At 26.6% G+C, this 19,707-nt stretch overlaps 2 protein-coding genes across 3 annotated transcripts; one reads left to right on the top strand and one right to left on the bottom strand.

The window, feature by feature from the left end:
* Nucleotides 1–679: 679 nt before the first annotated feature.
* On the bottom strand, nucleotides 680–3,078 carry LOC124930767 (probable adenylate kinase 6, chloroplastic). Its single transcript, XM_047471120.1, has 4 exons — nucleotides 2,698–3,078; nucleotides 2,191–2,331; nucleotides 1,138–1,410; nucleotides 680–1,044 (listed from the first exon to the last, which is right to left on the bottom strand). Exons 1-4 carry the CDS (start codon nucleotides 2,986–2,988, stop codon nucleotides 901–903), a joined length of 849 nt encoding a protein of 282 aa, XP_047327076.1. The 5' UTR covers nucleotides 2,989–3,078; the 3' UTR covers nucleotides 680–900.
* A 10,306-nt stretch (nucleotides 3,079–13,384) lies between these two features.
* On the top strand, nucleotides 13,385–16,493 carry LOC124931359 (ethylene-responsive transcription factor RAP2-7-like). Of its 2 annotated transcripts, XM_047471807.1 has the most exons (10): nucleotides 13,385–14,295; nucleotides 14,397–14,422; nucleotides 14,510–14,540; nucleotides 14,628–14,715; nucleotides 14,798–14,943; nucleotides 15,172–15,216; nucleotides 15,332–15,417; nucleotides 15,542–15,675; nucleotides 15,782–15,898; nucleotides 16,101–16,493. In XM_047471807.1, exons 1-10 carry the CDS (start codon nucleotides 13,685–13,687, stop codon nucleotides 16,338–16,340), a joined length of 1,524 nt encoding a protein of 507 aa, XP_047327763.1. In that variant the 5' UTR covers nucleotides 13,385–13,684; the 3' UTR covers nucleotides 16,341–16,493. The 2 variants fall into 2 exon arrangements, with proteins under 2 accessions (XP_047327763.1, XP_047327764.1); XM_047471808.1 differs by lacking the exon at nucleotides 15,172–15,216.
* The last annotated feature ends 3,214 nt before the right edge of the window (nucleotides 16,494–19,707 follow it).

Here is a 19,707-nt window from a genome sequence, read left to right as displayed (position 1 = left end):
TGTTTACTAAGATAAAATTTAGTTACGTCGACCCTGAAATTTTTTTTACATCATAATAAACTAAGATTATATCACAAGTAAGTTTATATAACACTCGATCTCTTAAAACCGAATTATTCACTCAATCTCTTAAAACCGAACTATCCACTCAATCTCTTAAAACCGAACTATCCACTCGATCTTTTAAAACCAAACTATTCAACAAGAATATATCATGTCCCTATTAAGTTAAGTTGTTCTTTGAGAATGGTACATGACTTTTAATTTTATTTTATTTTTAGACATAACTCTTTTCAATTGAATTAACATTTAAAAGAATAGAAAATTTATGTTAAGTTAATATTTTAATTAAGATTAATAGTAAGGTTACTTGATAATTGAGTTCTTTTAGATGTTCATATCAAGTACTCAAGATTTTCTCGTTTTGTAAATATAAAAAACTTTCTGAACATTAAAAAGAACACATAATGAATAAAACATTATACTTCTTTTAGCTAAAAATAAATAAATTATATTGATGAGAAATAAGGAAGAACACATGATGATGATGAATAAAAGAACTTAAAAGAGCTTAAAATGGGAATCAACTGAAATTGGAGGGATATTAAATAAGCATATTCTTCTATCAAACATTTATTCCTTTTGAAATACTTAATGCATTCAATAAGGCCTATACATAGTACATACACCAATATCATTAACTATCAAATTTACTAATATATTATATATTCATTTCTTCCTCTTACAAATAATGGGTACATTAAATTCATACAATTCACACAAATCCTTAGTAAAGGGATGATCTTCTAGATAGATACCTTAAGAGAGATTTGAGATTTCTCTTTGTCATAATTTACGAGTTACAAGCGAAAAGAATGATCGAACCTTACCTAAAATACTTTAAGCTGCTAATGATGTTTCATCATTGTAGTTATCCAAATGTAATGCTTCCAGCAGCTTAGGCCAAGATTCAGGGATTCCACCCGGAAGATCAAATTCAAGAAGCTTCCCACGACAACGATAAAAATCTTCCAAAGGAAGACTCTGCAAGTAAAAAATAAAAACCCTGGCATAATATAGAAATATCCAAGACAAATAATAATTAAATGTATGATGTGAAAGATGAGTCGGTTATACCATTTCATTGTACACTCGAAGTCGTTCCTTAACAACTTCTTCAATGTCATCGGACCTGGTGATGAGCTTATTTGTGCATTCGGATGGAGGAAGAAGAGGAGCCATGTACATTCCAGGGCTTCCATTCTCACCCTTAATGTCAATGCAAGCAATATTATAGTTCCCTCCACATTCACTGCAAATTCTCCTTCCAAGGCATTTAGCAAGTAGAGCTTCTTCTCTGAGCTTCAAGTTAATTACCAAGTCAATATCTGTCACCCCCTCTAAGATTTCCTGAATAGGTAATAAATATTAATATTTGCTGATTCATATCTATAAGTTCTTTATATATATAAGAAGCATCAATGTTCATATCAATAATTTGAGTAGATTATATAATATGTTCTTCATCTTGTGACCTGTCTTCGGTATTTTGACACTAGAGTTGGTTTTGAGTAGATATGCACTAGTTAATTAGTTACACATACCCTTCATCTCATAATGTAATAATAGTTGTCTTGAGATTAGAGAAAGAGATGCTTCTGATGTATACAGTTGTTTATACAAGTTTTAGAGATGATTTTCCTCAATTGTGATAAATCAGAATCTCTAAAATATCTCAACTAATTTATACTCCCTTCAAACTATGCAGCTACAGATTCACGAGTGACTTGATTCAACAAAATCAAATGAGTGGTTTTGAGGACAATCACAAAAAACAACTGTGACGAAACTCGACTGGTCAGAGTGTAAGATGGAAAGGTCGATTATCGGTCTAGAAGACTACTCAAAAAGGAAGAACAATAAGACTTCTTTTGTTCAATAATTCAGTTGACAATCTATCAGAGAAAACAGTGGCAACTCAGGGATTCAGAGGCTTTCTGCAATCTGCAATCTGCAATCTACAATCTTCATCTTACCTCGTCATAGTCTATTTGACATTTCCATAAAACAAATTTCATTTCATTATACTTAAGCATTTCAATGAAACAGTCAAATAGATAATTGAGTCTATGTAAAACTATTCCAAAATCAATGCAAAAAGATGAGGAATGAACAACAATGATCACTTACAGCTTGTCTTATAGTTCGAGGGAATCCATCAAGAATAAAACCTGATTCACCTCTGGATTCTCCAGCTTCAAGACGCTTGGATAGTAAATCAATAATGATTTCATCTGAAACCAAGTGTCCTTGGTTAACAATCTTCTCAAGCTGCAAAAACATCCAAAGAAAGAAAGAAACACAGGAAAGACTTGTAAAACAAAGAGAAAGCCCTTTCTAATTCAAAATCAAGAACACTTGTTCCTCTCAATCTTATTCATGTCTACTTGATTGATTATCTACACTAATCATCTCAATATTAAAGTTCAATCAATAAAGTAATGTTCTTGATTAATAAATAAACTGACTTATCTAGCTAGCTAGGTATGTTCTTGTTCCTACACCTCATGGATCTCATTTCTACAATCTTTGTTGAATTGGAGAAGTAAATCAGACAAAGTCAACTATGATCCATGATTGTTTTTAGTCAAAATTGAACACTAAATCGCAATAGTGAACAGGAAGTGAGAATAAGACCTGAGAGGCGAGAGCGCCCCGATTAGCTAGCTCTTCCCGAACCAGATCGCCGGTGGAGATGTGAGGGACGCCGAGGAGCTTAGTGAGACGGCCTGCATACGTGCCTTTGCCCACGCCGGGACAGCCAAGAAAAACCCATTGGACATTCCTTTCCAGAGAAGGAGAAGAAGAAGAAGACAATCGTAGGTGGGTTCTAGAAATCAAAGAAGAAGAAGAGAAGGTTCGAATAGTGCAGAGAATTGAAGAGAAGACACAGTGCCTCGATTTTAGGAGTCGGCTCAACACCGCCATGGGAGAGAAGAGAAGAGAAGAGATTCAACGTCTGAAGGAGAAATGGGACACGATGATGATCATCATAGGGGTTTGATTTGAATAGTGTCACATAAATTGCAATAAAAAGTAAAGAATGACCAAATGTAATAAATACACGTGTTCTAAAGGAGTTACAAATCTAGCGGACCAACATCTAAACTTTCAAAGGGTTGGTATGAATAACTAATTTATGTTGGTCTTGTTATTAGAATTTTTTTAAAAATTATGGAATTTTTTTTTAGAACACTAAGTTATGCTTGTCTTTAGTGAGATTAATCTTCGCGGATTAAGCACTCGTAAACATTCTTAATCATTTAATCAGAGGTAGAATTTGGCGCATAACTAGCTCAACTTTAAAAATACTAATATATGATAAAAAATAAATTTACTAAGGCAATTAAAAAAAATAATAAAAAATATAGATTATTAAATATGTCAAGAATTAAAATTTTCAAATATATTTTAAATTGAAATGGGGATAGTACTAACTTATCTATATATAATGCTTAATTTTTAAAATGTCTGGATTGTCGGGTCGAGAACTGTAGTTAATTTTGATATATATATATGTGAGAGTAAATTGATATTTGAATCGGATTGTGAGTTGACCTGCCCATAAACTTAAAACGGTTAAAATTAAAATTAAAAATGTTATATCTATGTTTCGAATTTATAACCTAACAAAAAAAAACATACAACTCTTTAACCAAGTGCAACAAATAAGTTATAAGTATATAATAATAAGTAATATTATACCGGTATAACTTTATATTTGATTGGTAATTTGATTTAAAATTCAATAATTGAAGATTTGTTTTATCGATAAAACGAGTGCATAAAGGTAAATTTTGTCATATTTTTTAATAATTAGATTAAAAAATATTGAATTAAATTTTAGTGTAACATTTTAACGTAATTTTTTTCCTTTTATTTTTATATCATTACTTGTGCAATTGTGCAAATGTACATGTTAGTAATATTAAAAAAACAAATATATATAGAATCAAATAATGGTAAAATCAAATAATGGTAAATCATTATATAATAATGAATCGATTAGAAGATTGAAAAAAAATGTTATATATGATCATAGTTCAATACTTATGATATGTAATTTATTTTATTTTTAATGTTCACCTTATAAATTTACTTATTTAGTAGTAATATAAGAAAGATAGAAAATAACTTACTTAAGAATATAAAATTTTATTATTATTTTTGTAAAATTTATTTATTAAAATAAAACTATAAAGAAAATTTTATAAAGATATCCTAACACAATGCCTACAAAGATGTATATAATATAACAAATAATATTAATTTAATCAATACTAGTATTCAATTGTATTCCTTCTAGTTTATCGGTCAAAAAAGAGATGAATATACTTGATGTCTCGATTTCGAGTTCGTTAGTTTAACTTTGGGGAATTAATCACTTTTAAAAAAAAATTATAACAACTATTTTTAAGAGGTTAAATATTATAATTTAATTCTCAATTAAAATAGTTTAACAGGTTAAAATTGAGATATAAATTTAATATATATATATAATATAAATAAAAAATTATTATTATTATTTTTTAATTTATTTAAAAAATATTTTTCGATTATAATTAAATCTCCCGGTTGTATTTTATTATTAAAGATCAAAATTCAATTGAAGCATTATAAACAGATGCTTCATGAATGCAGAATAAATTGAAAGATATGCAACGGGCTAATTGTCTATTTTGATTTCTCAAATGCAAGAGATTGGGCTGGACCAAATTCATAATAATGTAGGATATAATAGATCCAGCCCAAATGAGAATATAAATAGTCTTGTACTGTTTTTATAAATCAAAATAAAAATGTACTATTTTAGTATTAATTATTTTATTTTGAAAGAAGAGAACAATATTAACTCATAACATAGATGAATTGACAAAAATAATTATTAAATCATTAGTTTCATTCTTTTACCCATTTTTTTTTAATTCACATAAATAATAATTATTACTTTTAAATAGTACACTTACTCATAAATATTTATATATGAATTAGAACTTAAATGGTTGCAATTTTTGGATAACAAGTTTAAAGAATTTTTTTTAGTTATGATATCAATATTAAGCTATTATATTAGTATTTTGAGTATTTTATGAAGTATTATCGAGATTTATTGCGTGATGTTCGAGTTTTTGAATAGTTGTTGATAAATTTGGATTGATGCGGCTAATATGACAGACATACATAATTTGGTTAACATTCCAATTATTTTTTGATGCACTATCTGGATGAAGATAAATCGTCGAACTTTTACTGATCGTTGTCGTCTGATGCGTATCATCAATAATATTATTATTACGATGTTTTATAAGATTCATTCCGGAAAGCCGGTAGAGTCCGTTGGAGGAGTGAATCGTTCTTTCGAGACCTTACGAGTTTGATAACCTATTATTGATTAACATTTTTTTGTATCTTTATTTTATTTTATTTATTTTCATTTAATGTCATATTTTTGTGATTTTGCTTAAAAACGATTTTATCATATTTAATATATATATAGACTTTTTCAAATTATTATGCTTAGAAGGAAACAAATTATTTATTTTTTAACAAAGATTGGGCTGTCCAAAATAAATTATTCTGATGATCAAGAATAATTTGAAGCATTGGCAAAAAAAAAAAAAAAAAAAATTAACTGTGGAACAGTCAACAGTGTATTCTTATAGGTTGATTTAAAATTAAAAGATAATAATTAAAATAAACTGAATATTATTATTATATGACAATCATACTAATCCCACTATCTAGTTATAAATTATGACGTTTGGGTTAATAAAAAGCAGTAGGGTATAATGATAATATGGTGTAAAGTTGAGGGGGCAATTAAACAGTTGGATTAAAATACAATAAAGTTGAAAGGAGGGGAAGAGGCCACGTAACGTTAAGCATTAAAACCTCGTATTCCTGCCGACAGAGGACAAACAAGTACACCTTTACGTAAATATCTTGTCTACTTTTATTTGACAAAGATTGTGATCATCTATTATTTAACATATTTATAGATTAGTCTCAAATTAATAATCCATTATCATTGAAGCTAACGGTATTAAAATAATTAGCCAACATGCGACATTATTATAAGATTCTTGCAAATCCTTAATCACTTGTCAATATATTAATATTATTATTAACAAACAACCACCCCTCTATCAAAGTGACAGCACCTATCTGCTCTCTATAGAAAATAAATAATCTAAAATAATTGTGTGGGCACAGTTCAATTCATTTCTTCCAGAGTTTACTATAGGACTTATTTGGTTATAATTTTTTTTAATTATATATATATATATATATATATATATATATTATGAAGTGGGTGTGACAAGGTAATATTATATATAAATGTTTGGCCAATATTAATATTATAAAATTATTGGCATATACCCATCTGTATAGCTGTTTGTTTATAATTATAATTATTTTATAAACTAATTATTAATTGTATTATAGTATATGATGCGACATTGAATTTTGAAAAGTATATTGCACAGTTTAATACATGGAATTAACTTCTCAAGATTGCCTTTATATACATGTTTCATAATTTATTAATATTTGTCAAATCTGTTATTTACTTTTTATATTGCCTTATCCATTATAAATGTATTTTTTCCTTAAATAATATAATGTAATATTTAATTACTTTTAATTCATATATTAAGTGTTAGTATTTTTTAAATTCATTTAAAATCAAACATTATTTTATTTCAAATTAATTGCATTATTTAATTTATTAATTAAAATTATAAAATATTATTTATTTCTCTTTTAAAATATTATTTTATCATTATATATTAATATTATTTAATTCTTAATTTTTTAAAACTTAATTTTTCAAATCAACTTTAATCAATATTTTTTTTAATTTTTTAAAATTATTTAAAATTTTATGCAAAATAAACTCTTAAGCCTTCTTCAAATGTGTTTAAAAAAATCAACTATAATCATATGTCACTTTTTAATAGATTAAAAGTCACGAGTTCGTTTCTCATTTAAAAGAAAATACTAAAACAAACCTAAAATTATTTTATCAGTATATATTAATATTTTTTAAGTTTTTTTTACCTCAAAAAATAAGAAAAAAATTTTATAAAAAATAATACAAATCATATATATTATTTAATTTTATAACTCATTTCTAAATTGAATATAATTTATTTAAATAAATCTAACTAAAATTCTCAAATAACATACAAGTTATAATAAAACATATAAATTTTTGTTTGATATAATGTGTAAATAAATAAATTAAAATTTAATATGGTAACTCATATAATACGAGTGATTCATATTCGAACAAATATTGCGAAATTTTCGAATGATTTAAGTTGAGGCGAAACATAACACAAGTTTTTGACATTAAAAATAAAACAAAAATTATAAAGACTTTGATCTTCAATCATTATTTTTTATATGTCGACCATTTGAAAATTTAAATACTGAAAAAAGAAATGAAATGGCTCATTTAATGCTTGTTTTTATTTTGTAGCAGTCTATTTTGAACCAATCAGAACGTCTTTGATCATTTGGTACCACCAATTTTGGGATGACTAACATTATACGGCTCCTCTTGTCTCTATTAAGGTTTCTCGAACTATCTCTGAGTTTTTGTCAATTTTGTTGGTTACTCTAAATAGTAAGTCTCCTGTATTTTAGTTTTGAAGATTCAATCATTTGTTAATAATAGAGATATCAAAATCTTTTATATAGTTTTAATAAATATAATATAGATTTTATAAATAATAATAATAATTAATAAAATTAAAAAATTATCATTTCTTTCTTGAATACTTAGAGTTGGATTTATTATTTCTTTATAAAAAATTTAACATCATCTCTTATTTCTTTTTAATCATTCAATTATTTAACTTATTAACTGTAATATTAAATTTTTCTTATTTTATTTTTATAAAATTTAAACTTTAAAAATAAAAATACTCCAATTAAAATTTTAAATAATTATTTTTTTCATAAAATTAATTTTTTCCAAAAATAAATCATAAATAATCCAACATCAATCCAGCTCTCATTGTTTGATCTGAATTGTTTAATTATTTAAAAAAACATTACAATCAATTATCTTTTTAAAATTAAATTATTTAAATATTAATTAAAACATATTTATATTATTCTGCATAAAATATTAATTTTAATCATTAAATTAAACTAACCTACTTTTACATTATTTTATTTTAATAAGCCAATGCAACATCAAAAGAGGTTTAAACCAAACTTTAAAAAAAAGTAAAAAATATATTTACATTATCTTCTAAAATGTCATGGAATAAATATATATGTTTATGTTTTCTCATAAGATATACTAAATTTTGTTTGATAAGTAACCAGGTTGAAGCTTAAATATAAATATACTATGAGAATATAATTAGGTTGGAAATCATGTATGATTGATAAGTTCAATGATTACAAGATTGCTTTATTCCTATTAATTTAATAATAATTAAATTGAACATATCAAAGTTGTTATATGCATTGTATCTTAACTAACAATATACTTCACTAACAATATATTTCCTATTACACATCTATAAATTCATTAAAGGTTTTGAAGCAGTTGTAATTTTACTTGTAAACTAGATGTATTTGAGTTTAGTACAACTCAAATCCAAATTCATCTAAAATAATTTATACTTTATACTGTATCTACCTCATTTGACAAAAAAAAAATATATATATATATTTTTTTTTATTTTGTATTTTTTTCAAAATATATTTTATCTTTCTTGCCAAATCAGATCGATGCTGTATAAAGATGATGTATGGGGTACTGTATAAATCATTTCTCAAAATTATATTTTGAAATAAATTTGCTATTTCATCCATGAATTGACTATGCGACGTTCCAGTAAATATTTTTTTTTTCAAAATAAACGCATAAAATATAAATTAAGAAAATAGTTCATCTAAATATAAATACTTAAAAACTCATACTATATTGAGTTGTTATTTTTTATTTATTAAAATACATAAATAGTTTTGAAATGCTTAGTGTACTATGTCATATCTTATCAAATTTATAATACATAATAATTTTAATAAAAAATATATATTAAATTTACATGTTTATTATAACTATAATAAACTAAACGTTTTATTCGCACAATCAATAGTTGTTTATGTGTTATTAATTGACATATTGTTGTATTAATTATATAATTATATAATGAATTTTAACATTAATTTAAATAATAAAAATAATATTAGGTTACCCTACCAAGATAGTCTAATGGTAAGAATCAACTTAAGAGATTAAAAAATCACTAGTTCGATTCGTTTTGAAAGTACTTTGAATTTAAGCGGGGACCATAACGGTGGAGTATTATACTAGTTATCTTATAATTAAAAATAATAATAATCATCTTAGGTCGTTTAAGTGTTAAATTTTTACTTAGAGACACTTTAAATTGTTAAAATTATGACTACTAAACTCCTTCAATAAAATAAGTGTGATTAATTGATATATTACTATATTATTTTAATAATTTATCATTAACTTCAACTCTAAATAATGTTAGGTAATTCAAATCTAGACATTATGATTTATTTTTAATAATATATAATTATTACAATTAAATTGTTTAAAATTAAAGTATTCTAAAACAAATAATAATTATGATAACTTTTTTTTAATAATATACATTTAATAAAAATTATGCCAAGTTAATTAACTTATATATACCATATAACTAAACATTTACCATATATTTTCATTTATAATTAAATTCAAATAATAAAATAAATATTCAAATATAAACTATTTTATTTTCATTTAATCAACTTTATTTAAATAAAATAAATATATTATTATATATATATTTTTTGAAAACATAAAATTTTTGTTAAACACACAACTTTTTCGTTGTCTAGCATATATATATATATATATATACAATTATAGATAGTCGTTGTATAAATAATATAGAGTAGTATAAATTGTATATGTTATTAATGTTTGGTAAGAATTATAAAAAATTGTATAAGTTATATATGGTTTATAATTTTGTGTTTAATATGTATAATATGATTCGTATAAATATTAATTTAAAATTATTATTATTATTTTCTATATTTACTTATATTATAAAAAATATTATTATAAATTATTATACTATTATTATTTAATAATTAATGTAATTTTAATTAAAATATAAAAATTAATTATAATATAAACGATAAATTATATATATTTAATTTAAATATTATTAATAATTATAATAAAATAAACTTAAAATAAAAATAATATTTAAAATAAACAGTATTAATAATATAAAATAATAATTAATAAAAATAAATAAATATTTTTTAATCAAAATATTGAATTATTTAAAATATATATATTAAAAATGATTATATATAATAATAATAATATTAAAATCAAATATAATATATTTAATATTTAATATATTATATAATAATAATTTATATATAATATTAATAAATAAAATAATAAAAAATTAAAATTTAAGTTATATATTATTTTTATATCAAACATGAGATATAAATGATAAAAATATAACAAATATTATATTAAAACATCATTAATATAATATACAAAACTATACCAACTCAAAACAGTCTAACTCTTCTGTAAAAAAAAAAAATATTTAAAATTTGATGGATGAATATATTAATTTTCATTCATTCATTTATAGTAATTAACTAACTAGTATACTATAATAGAAAGAAGGAAATAATAAAAAAAGAGTGGAATAATGAATTAAAAAAAGATAGATGAAGGGTAAGATTTGGAGTGGGGCCAAGTGTGATTTGATATGAGTGAGGAGGTCGGCCGGGTGCCCGGGTCTTATCATGGACAAAAAAATACGTGACCTAGACTATTCCAAAGTGGGACCCACATTACAAAATTTCATTATTATTGCCTTTTGGGGAAATTCAAGGGTTAATTCCCTTCCTACCCAAAATTGAAACACTTTTCTCAACCACGTGATCCTCATGCTCAGTCCCACCACCCCCCTCCTTCTTCTTCTTCAATCTTCTTCTATTTTATTTTTTATTTTTTTTTTAAAACTCCATTTCATCAATTAATATCTATCTAATTTCACTTTGTTATATTTAAAATAAATATCTATTCTATTGCTTACAAATAAATAAGAAACCTCTAGATAAATTCCCATCTTAAAAAGGGACCACTTTCTCCTTTTTTTTTGTTTATAATTTATATGTAGTCTGTGATTATTGATTGTCCGGTCCGGCCGGCCACTTTGAATCGTCTTCTTCATGTGTCAGGCGTTTTAGACTTTTTATTTATTTATTTTCTCTGTCAAATTTCTGATCAGTATAACACTCTTATACTATAGTATTTATTGAATATCCTTTGGGGAAATAAAATAAAATATGTACAAAAAGCTTAAAACATACCCTTTTAAGACATTTAAGTACAACTAGTAAACCCAATTATACATAGAATCTAGATAGTTTATATAAGTGTTTATAGTCTACATCCCAATTACCCAAAAATAAGTTAGGCTTGATAATGTATTTCAATACATTATTCTGTAAAAGTTATAAAAACCCATGACTTATTCATCTATCTCTTTATTAAGGTTTACTTTTAAGGTTACACTATTTATCTAAATAAAGTATTAAATTGTTTAAAAGTGCAAATTTATACATTAAAAATTAAAAGTGTCAAACAAGGATAATTTATATTAGGAAAAAAGCTCACTTAGACGTATGTACTTGTACAACTAGCTCACTTAAACATATGTACTAATAAAATCTCATTTAAACGTACGTACTATCAAAAATTGGCTCATTTAGCCTCTTTTAGTAACCATGGTTAACTTTTAATTTTAAATTTATATATTTATTAATTAAATATTAATATATTTTCTCTCTCTTCCCTTTTCATTTATTATTTCATTTATTACTAATAAATGAACCCTCTATTTTTATATTTTTTATAATTTTTTATTATTTCTATATAAGTATTTATAATTGATTATTTTAATTTTATTTTATATATACAAACATTTATCATTAATTATTTTAACTCTATATTTCTTCTTCTTTATATATTTTTTTTTATATTCACATTAATTATTAATTATATTAAAATTGTTTGATCCCAATAATTAAATATAACAATGAAAATTCTTTCAACAATAAAAATCCTTCAACACAAAAATAAATTAATTAAGAATTAAGAATTGAATAATAATAAAAACTCAATTATCAAACACTAAAAGAGTAATAATCAAATATTAGATAAAACAATTCATTTACTACTAATATAAGTAGTGAATAAAAATTAAATAAAAAAATATTAATTTCATTTTTATTTATATTAAACTAAATAAGAAAAAACTCTTTTTCATTTTTATTATATTAAATTAAATAAGAAAAAACTTTTCAAAAAAATATTACAATAAAATATAAAATTCATAAATAAGTCTATTAAAAGAGGCTAAATTTAAAAATAAAAGTTAACCATAGTTATTAAAAGAGGCTAAATGAGCCAATTTTTGATATTACATATGTTTAAATGATCTTTTATTAGTACATACGTCTAAGTGAGTTAGTTGTACAAGTACATACGTCTAAGTGAGCTTTTTTCCTTTATTTTATATAAAATATATTTTTTCACTAATTATATAAAATATATTGTCATATCAATCATATATATTAAAAAAAAAATTAACAAAGAAAGAAAGAAAAGAAGAGAGAAATATAAAAAAAATTAATTAATAAAAAAAGTAATATATATATATATATATATATATATATATATATATATAAATTTAAAAATAAAAGTTAACCATAGTTATTAAAAGAGGCTAAATGAGCCAATTTTTGATATTAGATAGGTTTAAATGATCTTTTATTAGTACATACGTCTAAGTGAGTTAGTTGTACAAGTACATACGTCTAAGTGAGCTTTTTTCCTTTATATTATCCCAAGAATGTTATACCTAGCTTAAAAGTATGTACTGAGAAAAAAAGAAGTAAATAAATTTATTTAATTTCTTTGATTAAATAATATATATAATAACTTTTTCATCTCAACTAAATTTTAGTTTTAAATAATAATTTATTAAGAAAAAAGAGTGGACACAAACTAACCAACCAAGTCGGTATACAAATTATATAATTAATAATTTTATATGAATTTAAAAATGAATATATATTAAAAACACAAGGAGATGATCTCCCTTTCTTCGGCCGGTGGCCGGTTCATTACAACAAAGAACTATGAGTAGTTTATTATTATTATTATTATTATTATTATTTTATGAATATAAATATATATATATATATATAAAACCCCAATAACTGAATAAAATTAATTAAATAACAAACTGGGTTGGTTCTCTTCCTTTCTCTCTCTACACGGCATTTGTATGTCTTTTCGCCATGGATACTAACAAACAGCCGTTATCTTCACTGGCTTGACTCTCTCTCTCTATCTTTCTCTCTCTCTAATGCGAATCCTTCTTCAACACAGGCTTCTTTGAATTCCTTACTGAAATCTCAATCTGTCAAAGCTTGAACAGAAAGACTAGATTTCAGTCTTCTCTAGATAAGATATCAATGCTTTATTACAATCAACTTCCATTCTTTTGAACATCGTTGAGCTAAACTTGGATAAATGATGTTGGATCTCAATATCGATGTAGTTTCTTCCGATTCTGAGTATTGTCAATTTGAACAGACGGTTACCGCCGATAAGATTGCGAGCTGTAGGACTGATGATTCTGCAACTCCGAATTCATCCGTAGTTAACGATGAAGAGGCTCCGGCGGAAGAACAATCCAGTTCGAATCTTATTCCACCTTCTAGTTCTAACTACTATCCTTTTCATGTCTTGCCAAAAGGTAAAACTAGCTTTTACAAGGTAATTGCTGCCGGTTATGACTGCGACGAGGAATCGGTTCCATCCTTGGTTACTAGACAGCTTTTCCCTGTTCCTAGTGATGGAATAATTGGCGATGATAACGAGATTGACTCGAGAATTGTTTCCACACAAAATTCTTCGTTTAGAGCGCGATGGTTGAATCTCTCATTTCCTGATACACAAGACGACGGGGCTAGCCTGAGATCTTTGCAGCAGCCGCAGCTACCACAGCCACAGCCACAACCACAACCACAACCACAGCCACCGCAGGTTAAGAAGAGCCGGCGAGGTCCGAGGTCTCGGAGTTCTCAGTACAGAGGAGTCACCTTTTATCGTCGAACTGGACGATGGGAATCACATATATGGTAAGTGTTCATTCTAAGTTTACTGTCATCTTGAGTAAATGAACTATGGTGCTTTTGGCCTATATTATGAGTTAACATTGTTTATATGGATCACTCTTTAGGGATTGCGGGAAGCAAGTGTATTTAGGTAAGATTTTTTAATATTACAATCAATGGTTGGTTCATTTCATTGTATTCTGAATCATTTGGATAATTGGATGTTCACTTTTTTCAGGTGGATTTGACACTGCTCATGTTGCAGCTAGGTAAGAGTTCAGTTTTTTTCCCCTAAATGATCTCCCAAGTCTCCCTTTGTATGATTGATTGACTAAATTTGTGTATTCATCTCTCAGAGCTTATGATCGGGCTGCAATTAAGTTTAGAGGAGTTGATGCTGATATCAACTTCAATGTTAGTGACTATGAGGAGGACATGAAACAGGTGAAGAATTGTCTATGTGTTGATTCTTCCAGGTCTTTCGCTTTATCTCCTTTGTGCTAATGTTTCTTTCATTGGTTGCCAGATGAGAAACCTGACAAAAGAAGAATTTGTTCATATATTGCGTCGTCAGAGCAATGGATTTTCACGGGGTAGTTCAAAGTACAGAGGGGTGACCTTGCACAAGTGTGGTCGATGGGAGGCAAGGATGGGGCAACTTCTCGGTAAAAAGTGAGTTAGCCTTCATAATCATGCTTTATTCTCAGATTATATCATATCATCTTAGAGCCATGAAACTTCATATGATGAAAACTGGAAGCTGGGGATGGTGTATAATCTGTAATTCAATTTTATGGCTCTAGATACCATGCCTAAGAATCTAATTAAGACTGGTACAAAATTCTAAAGGAATGTTAGGGGATCTCGTTTTGTAAATGAGATCATGATGCTTGCTTGCAGGTATGTATATCTTGGGTTGTTCGACTCTGAGATGGAAGCTGCAAGGTCCTCCATTTGTGGATTTATCATCTTCTTCTTCTACTCTTCTTCGTTTGCTGCTTAATTCCCATATTGATTAGGCCTCAACCAACAAATTGTTCTCTTTGATTTCTGACAATAGGGCTTACGATAAAGCAGCAATCAAGTGCAACGGTAGAGAAGCAGTGACCAACTTTGAACCCTGCACTTATGCTGAGATAAACTCAGGTGCCACTCAATACTAATTCTGCTACTTTTTCTTTTATTTTCACTTTACTAGTTGAGGAAACCATTAAAAATCAACTCCCAATCATAAAATTGATGAACATTCTTTGCAATTAATTTGTTGTAGGTGCTGACCAGAATCTTGATCTGAGGCTTTGTGTATCAACTCCTCCTTCTGATGTTCAGACAAGCACTCGCATCGATCAAAGTTGTCACATTAATAATATATCACCTGAGATATATAATGGGAAAAGAGCCAAGGTACTTCTTCCATGAAACTCTTGTATGGATCTTTTGGTTTATGGAGTTTGAATGAGATTTTGGCAAGCAAAATTCCCTTGATTTAACAAATGATATTATTTCACAGATTGAGAGTTTTGGCCCTGGTCCTGTTTTTGGACTGAACATACATGTTACACCACCAGCCTCCATGCATCATCCCTCGAAATGGCCTGGCATTGATCTAAGTATTCCAAACTATGAGGTCCGTAAGTTTGGTTTTCTCATGCTGTGAATACTCTGGAACCACAGAAATTTCATATTATTAGGGCCAAATTAATGCGCATTAGTAAGTATCAAGAATCCGATTTTGGAAAGATGGCCTAATAATTTGAAGCTAGTTAGTTATTCTTTTGCATGCATTTACGATTGTGGATAAGTAACACTAGTGAATATTAATAATCCAGGAAAGAACATTAGGAAAAGTGTCGCAAGGACATCTTCCCCAGCAGCCAGTGTTCTCAAACTGGACATGGAAAATGCAGAGCCACGGAGCTATAAGCCCAGTGTCATCGTTTCCTACTACTGCAGCATCATCAGGATTCCCTTCTTTTACTATGTCCGCCTTACCAAATGGCTCGAAACACTCCTTCCCACCACCACCACCAGTTGCTACCAACAATTGTAAGAATCAGCCGACTAAATAACACTCAGTATTATGTAAGTTTGAACCTATAGTGTTTGTTTGAACTATTACCCACTTCTCTCTTATTTCTTGAGAGGCTCATTAGCTGCATACAATGATTGTTGTTTTACAAAGGCTTTGCTATTATGATATGAAATAGGAATTTGCTCCTTCATTCTTCTTTTCAGTACAAATTTATGGTGTTTGCATAGTCCTAATAATCACCACTTTGAGGAAGCTCTTTCATAGCTATCCTTATCTCTTAGTATATTACTGTTTTTGTAACATATGCTTTGGAGATTTAAAACGCCCAACTTGTTTCGATTTCGCTACCAAAATTGTGTTCAACTTAGATCTTCTACAGAGTTCAATATGGGTTGGATTTAGTGGTGTGGTATATTCCAATAGTAAAGGTTTGGAATTCAGTTTTTTTTCTTGTTTGGTTTATATTATTCCTTAATATTAATTAACATGTTAAGTTAAAATCTATTTTTCTATGTTTTGAAATGTATGCTTTACATATTGATGAGTGTTATTAGATATATAAATTAATTAATAAAGTTGTTAATTATTTTAGAAAAGTTTGAATTGTTTTTAAAAAAATGGAACAACGGATTAAATACATGGCTCGCAAACACATTTAGTTATTTAATTAGGCGGTAAGCGCCTGACCGACTCAAACCTAGGACCTCATGGAGGCATCCATATCTTATTGTCGCTAGGCTAAAAGAGGGGGTTATTGACCTCATAGAAACATTCATCTTTTATTGTTGCTAGGCTAGAATTATTGTTGCTAGGCTAGAAAAGGGTTATTGTCGTTAGGAGAGGGATATAGTTTGAAGTGTTTTATTCTAGTTCAATCTATAATTACAAATAATATATATATATATATATATATATATATATATATATAATGATGTTTAATTTTTAAAGTGTCCGGATTGCCGGGTCGAGAGTTGTGGTTAATTTGGATATATATGTGTGAAAGTAAATGAATACTTGGGTCGGATTGTGGGTTGACCCGCCCATAAACTTAACACATTAAAAAATGTTATAGGTATGATTCGAACAACCTAACAAAACAAATACAACTCTCTAACCAACCAGGCTAATAACACTTTATATTTTAAATTCAACACCAAATTTGATGAACGTGGGATAATATAAGTTCAACTTTTTAACTAACTAATCCATATATATATATATAATTATGCTTAATTTTTAAAGTGTCTGGATTGTCGGGTCGAGAGCTGTGGTTAATTTGGATATATATGTAAGAGTAAATGGATACTTGGGTCGGATTGTGAGTTGACCCACCCATAAACTTAAAACGGATAAAAATAAAATTAAAAAATGTTATAGGTATGAATCGAATTTGCAACATAACAAAATAAGTACAGTAAAAACTCTATAAAATAATACACTTGGGACGACCAAAATTTATTAATTAAAAGAGTTATTAATTAATCGATAAATTAATAATTATTAATTTATATATTAATTAATATTTCATTACTTTATAGTAAAATACTTAGTTTACAAACAATTTTAAGTTTCCACTTAATTATTGTATACAATGCATGTATGGTATATCAAATGAATGACCCAATTTGAAAGAAACTTTCAATCTCCCACCTTATTATGCTTCATGTGTTCAATGTATCACTTTATGAACATTAAAAATATTTTCTATATAAACAAGATCAAAATACTGTAGATTAACACAAACAAATCATACACACAACATGACTTATCGCAATGCAATGGATGTCGAAGATGTTCTGACTTACCCAAAAGAAAATGTAGTTGCATAGTTGTTGACTGATGAAGAAAGTATTGAAAGCGTTATTGGAATTAATAAAAATGATATCGATGAAGAAGATAATGAAAGTTCTACAATGGAGCCCCATTCGCGAAACAAAGCTATTAAAACGACAATCACATTGAACAATTTTCTTGTTGAGCTATGAGAAAACAGCACCAGAAGTTCTTGCCACGCTAAGGAAAATTAGAGACGACATTCAAAGGGAAATTGATTTCAACAAAAAAATAAAAGATAATTGAGTCATTTTTCAAGAAACCTTCATAAATCATTCACTAATATGCTATATATAAGGAATTATTAATTTATATTTTATATAGGGTCTAAAGAAATTATCAAAAATATATTATCTTATAATTTTAGCGAATTATTAATTTAGCACCCATCCCCGAGTCGGGACCGGCCAAAAATATTATCTTAGAGAGTTTATTAAATAATCGAGTATTAATTTATCGAGTTTCTACTGTACAACCCTTTAACCAACTAGGCTAATAACATTTTATATTTTAAATTCAACACCAAATTTGATGAACGCAGGACATTTTAACAATATAATTTCAAATTTTTAACTAACTAATCTATATATATAATGATGCTTAATTTTTAAAGTGTCTGGATTACCGGGTCGAGAGTTGTGGTTAATTTGGATATATATGTGAGAGTAAATTGATACTTGGGTCGAATTATGGGTTGACCCGCCCATAAACTTAAAAAGGTTAAAAATAAAATAAAAAATGCTATAGGTATGATTCGAACTTTCAACCTAACAAAACAAGTACAACCTTTAACCAACTAGGCTAATAACATTTTATACTTTAAATTCAACACCAAATTTGATAAACGCGGGACATTTTAACAATATAAGCTTAACTTTTTAACTAACTAATCTATATATATAATGATGCTTAATTTTTAAAGTGTCCGGATTACCGGGTCAAGAGTTGTGGTTAATTTGGATATATATGTGAGAGTAAATTGATACTTGGGTTGAATTATAGGTTGATCCGCCCATAAACTTAAAACGGTTAAAAATAAAATTAAAAATGTTATAGGTATGATTCAAACTTGCAACCTAACTAAACAAGTACAGCCTATTAACCAACTAGGCTAATAACATTTTATACTTTAAATTCAACACCAAATTTGATGAACGCAGAACATTTTAACAATATAAGTTTAACTTTTTAACTAATATATATATATATATATATATATATATATATATATATATATATATATATATATATATATATATATATATATATATATATATATATATATATATATAATGATGCTTAATTTTTAAAGTGTCCGGATTGCCGGGTCGAGAGCTATGATTAATTTGGATATATATGTGAGAGTATCTATATATATAATGATGCTTAATTTTTAAAGTGTCCGGATTACCGGGTCAAGAGTTGTGGTTAATTTGGATATATATGTGAGAGTAAATGGATACTTGGGTTGAATTATGGGTTGACCCGCCCATAAACTTAAAACGGTTAAACATAAAATTAAAAATGTTATAGGTATGATTCGAACTTGCAATATAACAAAACAAGTATAA

Source organism: Impatiens glandulifera, chromosome 3, assembly GCF_907164915.1.
Source record: "Impatiens glandulifera chromosome 3, dImpGla2.1, whole genome shotgun sequence".
Lineage (NCBI taxonomy): Eukaryota > Viridiplantae > Streptophyta > Magnoliopsida > Ericales > Balsaminaceae > Impatiens > Impatiens glandulifera.
Note: the sequence above shows the minus strand (reverse complement) of the source record. Positions and strands in the feature narration are given on the sequence as shown.

What these genes read in the sequence shown, in the direction of transcription:
- LOC124930767 (XM_047471120.1), bottom strand. Translation starts at nt 2,988, where the DNA reads ATGGCGGTGTTGAGCCGACTCCTAAAATCGAGGCACTGTGTCTTCTCT. An exon ending in CTCGAACTATAAGACAAGCT is followed by an intron (nt 1,411 to 2,190) that starts GTAAGTGATCAT and finishes TTACCTATTCAG; the next exon opens with GAAATCTTAGAGGGGGTGAC. An exon ending in TTCGAGTGTACAATGAAATG is followed by an intron (nt 1,045 to 1,137) that starts GTATAACCGACT and finishes TTTTACTTGCAG; the next exon opens with AGTCTTCCTTTGGAAGATTT.
- LOC124931359 (XM_047471807.1), top strand. Translation starts at nt 13,685, where the DNA reads ATGATGTTGGATCTCAATATCGATGTAGTTTCTTCCGATTCTGAGTAT. An exon ending in CGATGGGAATCACATATATG is followed by an intron (nt 14,296 to 14,396) that starts GTAAGTGTTCAT and finishes ATCACTCTTTAG; the next exon opens with GGATTGCGGGAAGCAAGTGT. An exon ending in TAAGTATTCCAAACTATGAG is followed by an intron (nt 15,899 to 16,100) that starts GTCCGTAAGTTT and finishes TTAATAATCCAG; the next exon opens with GAAAGAACATTAGGAAAAGT.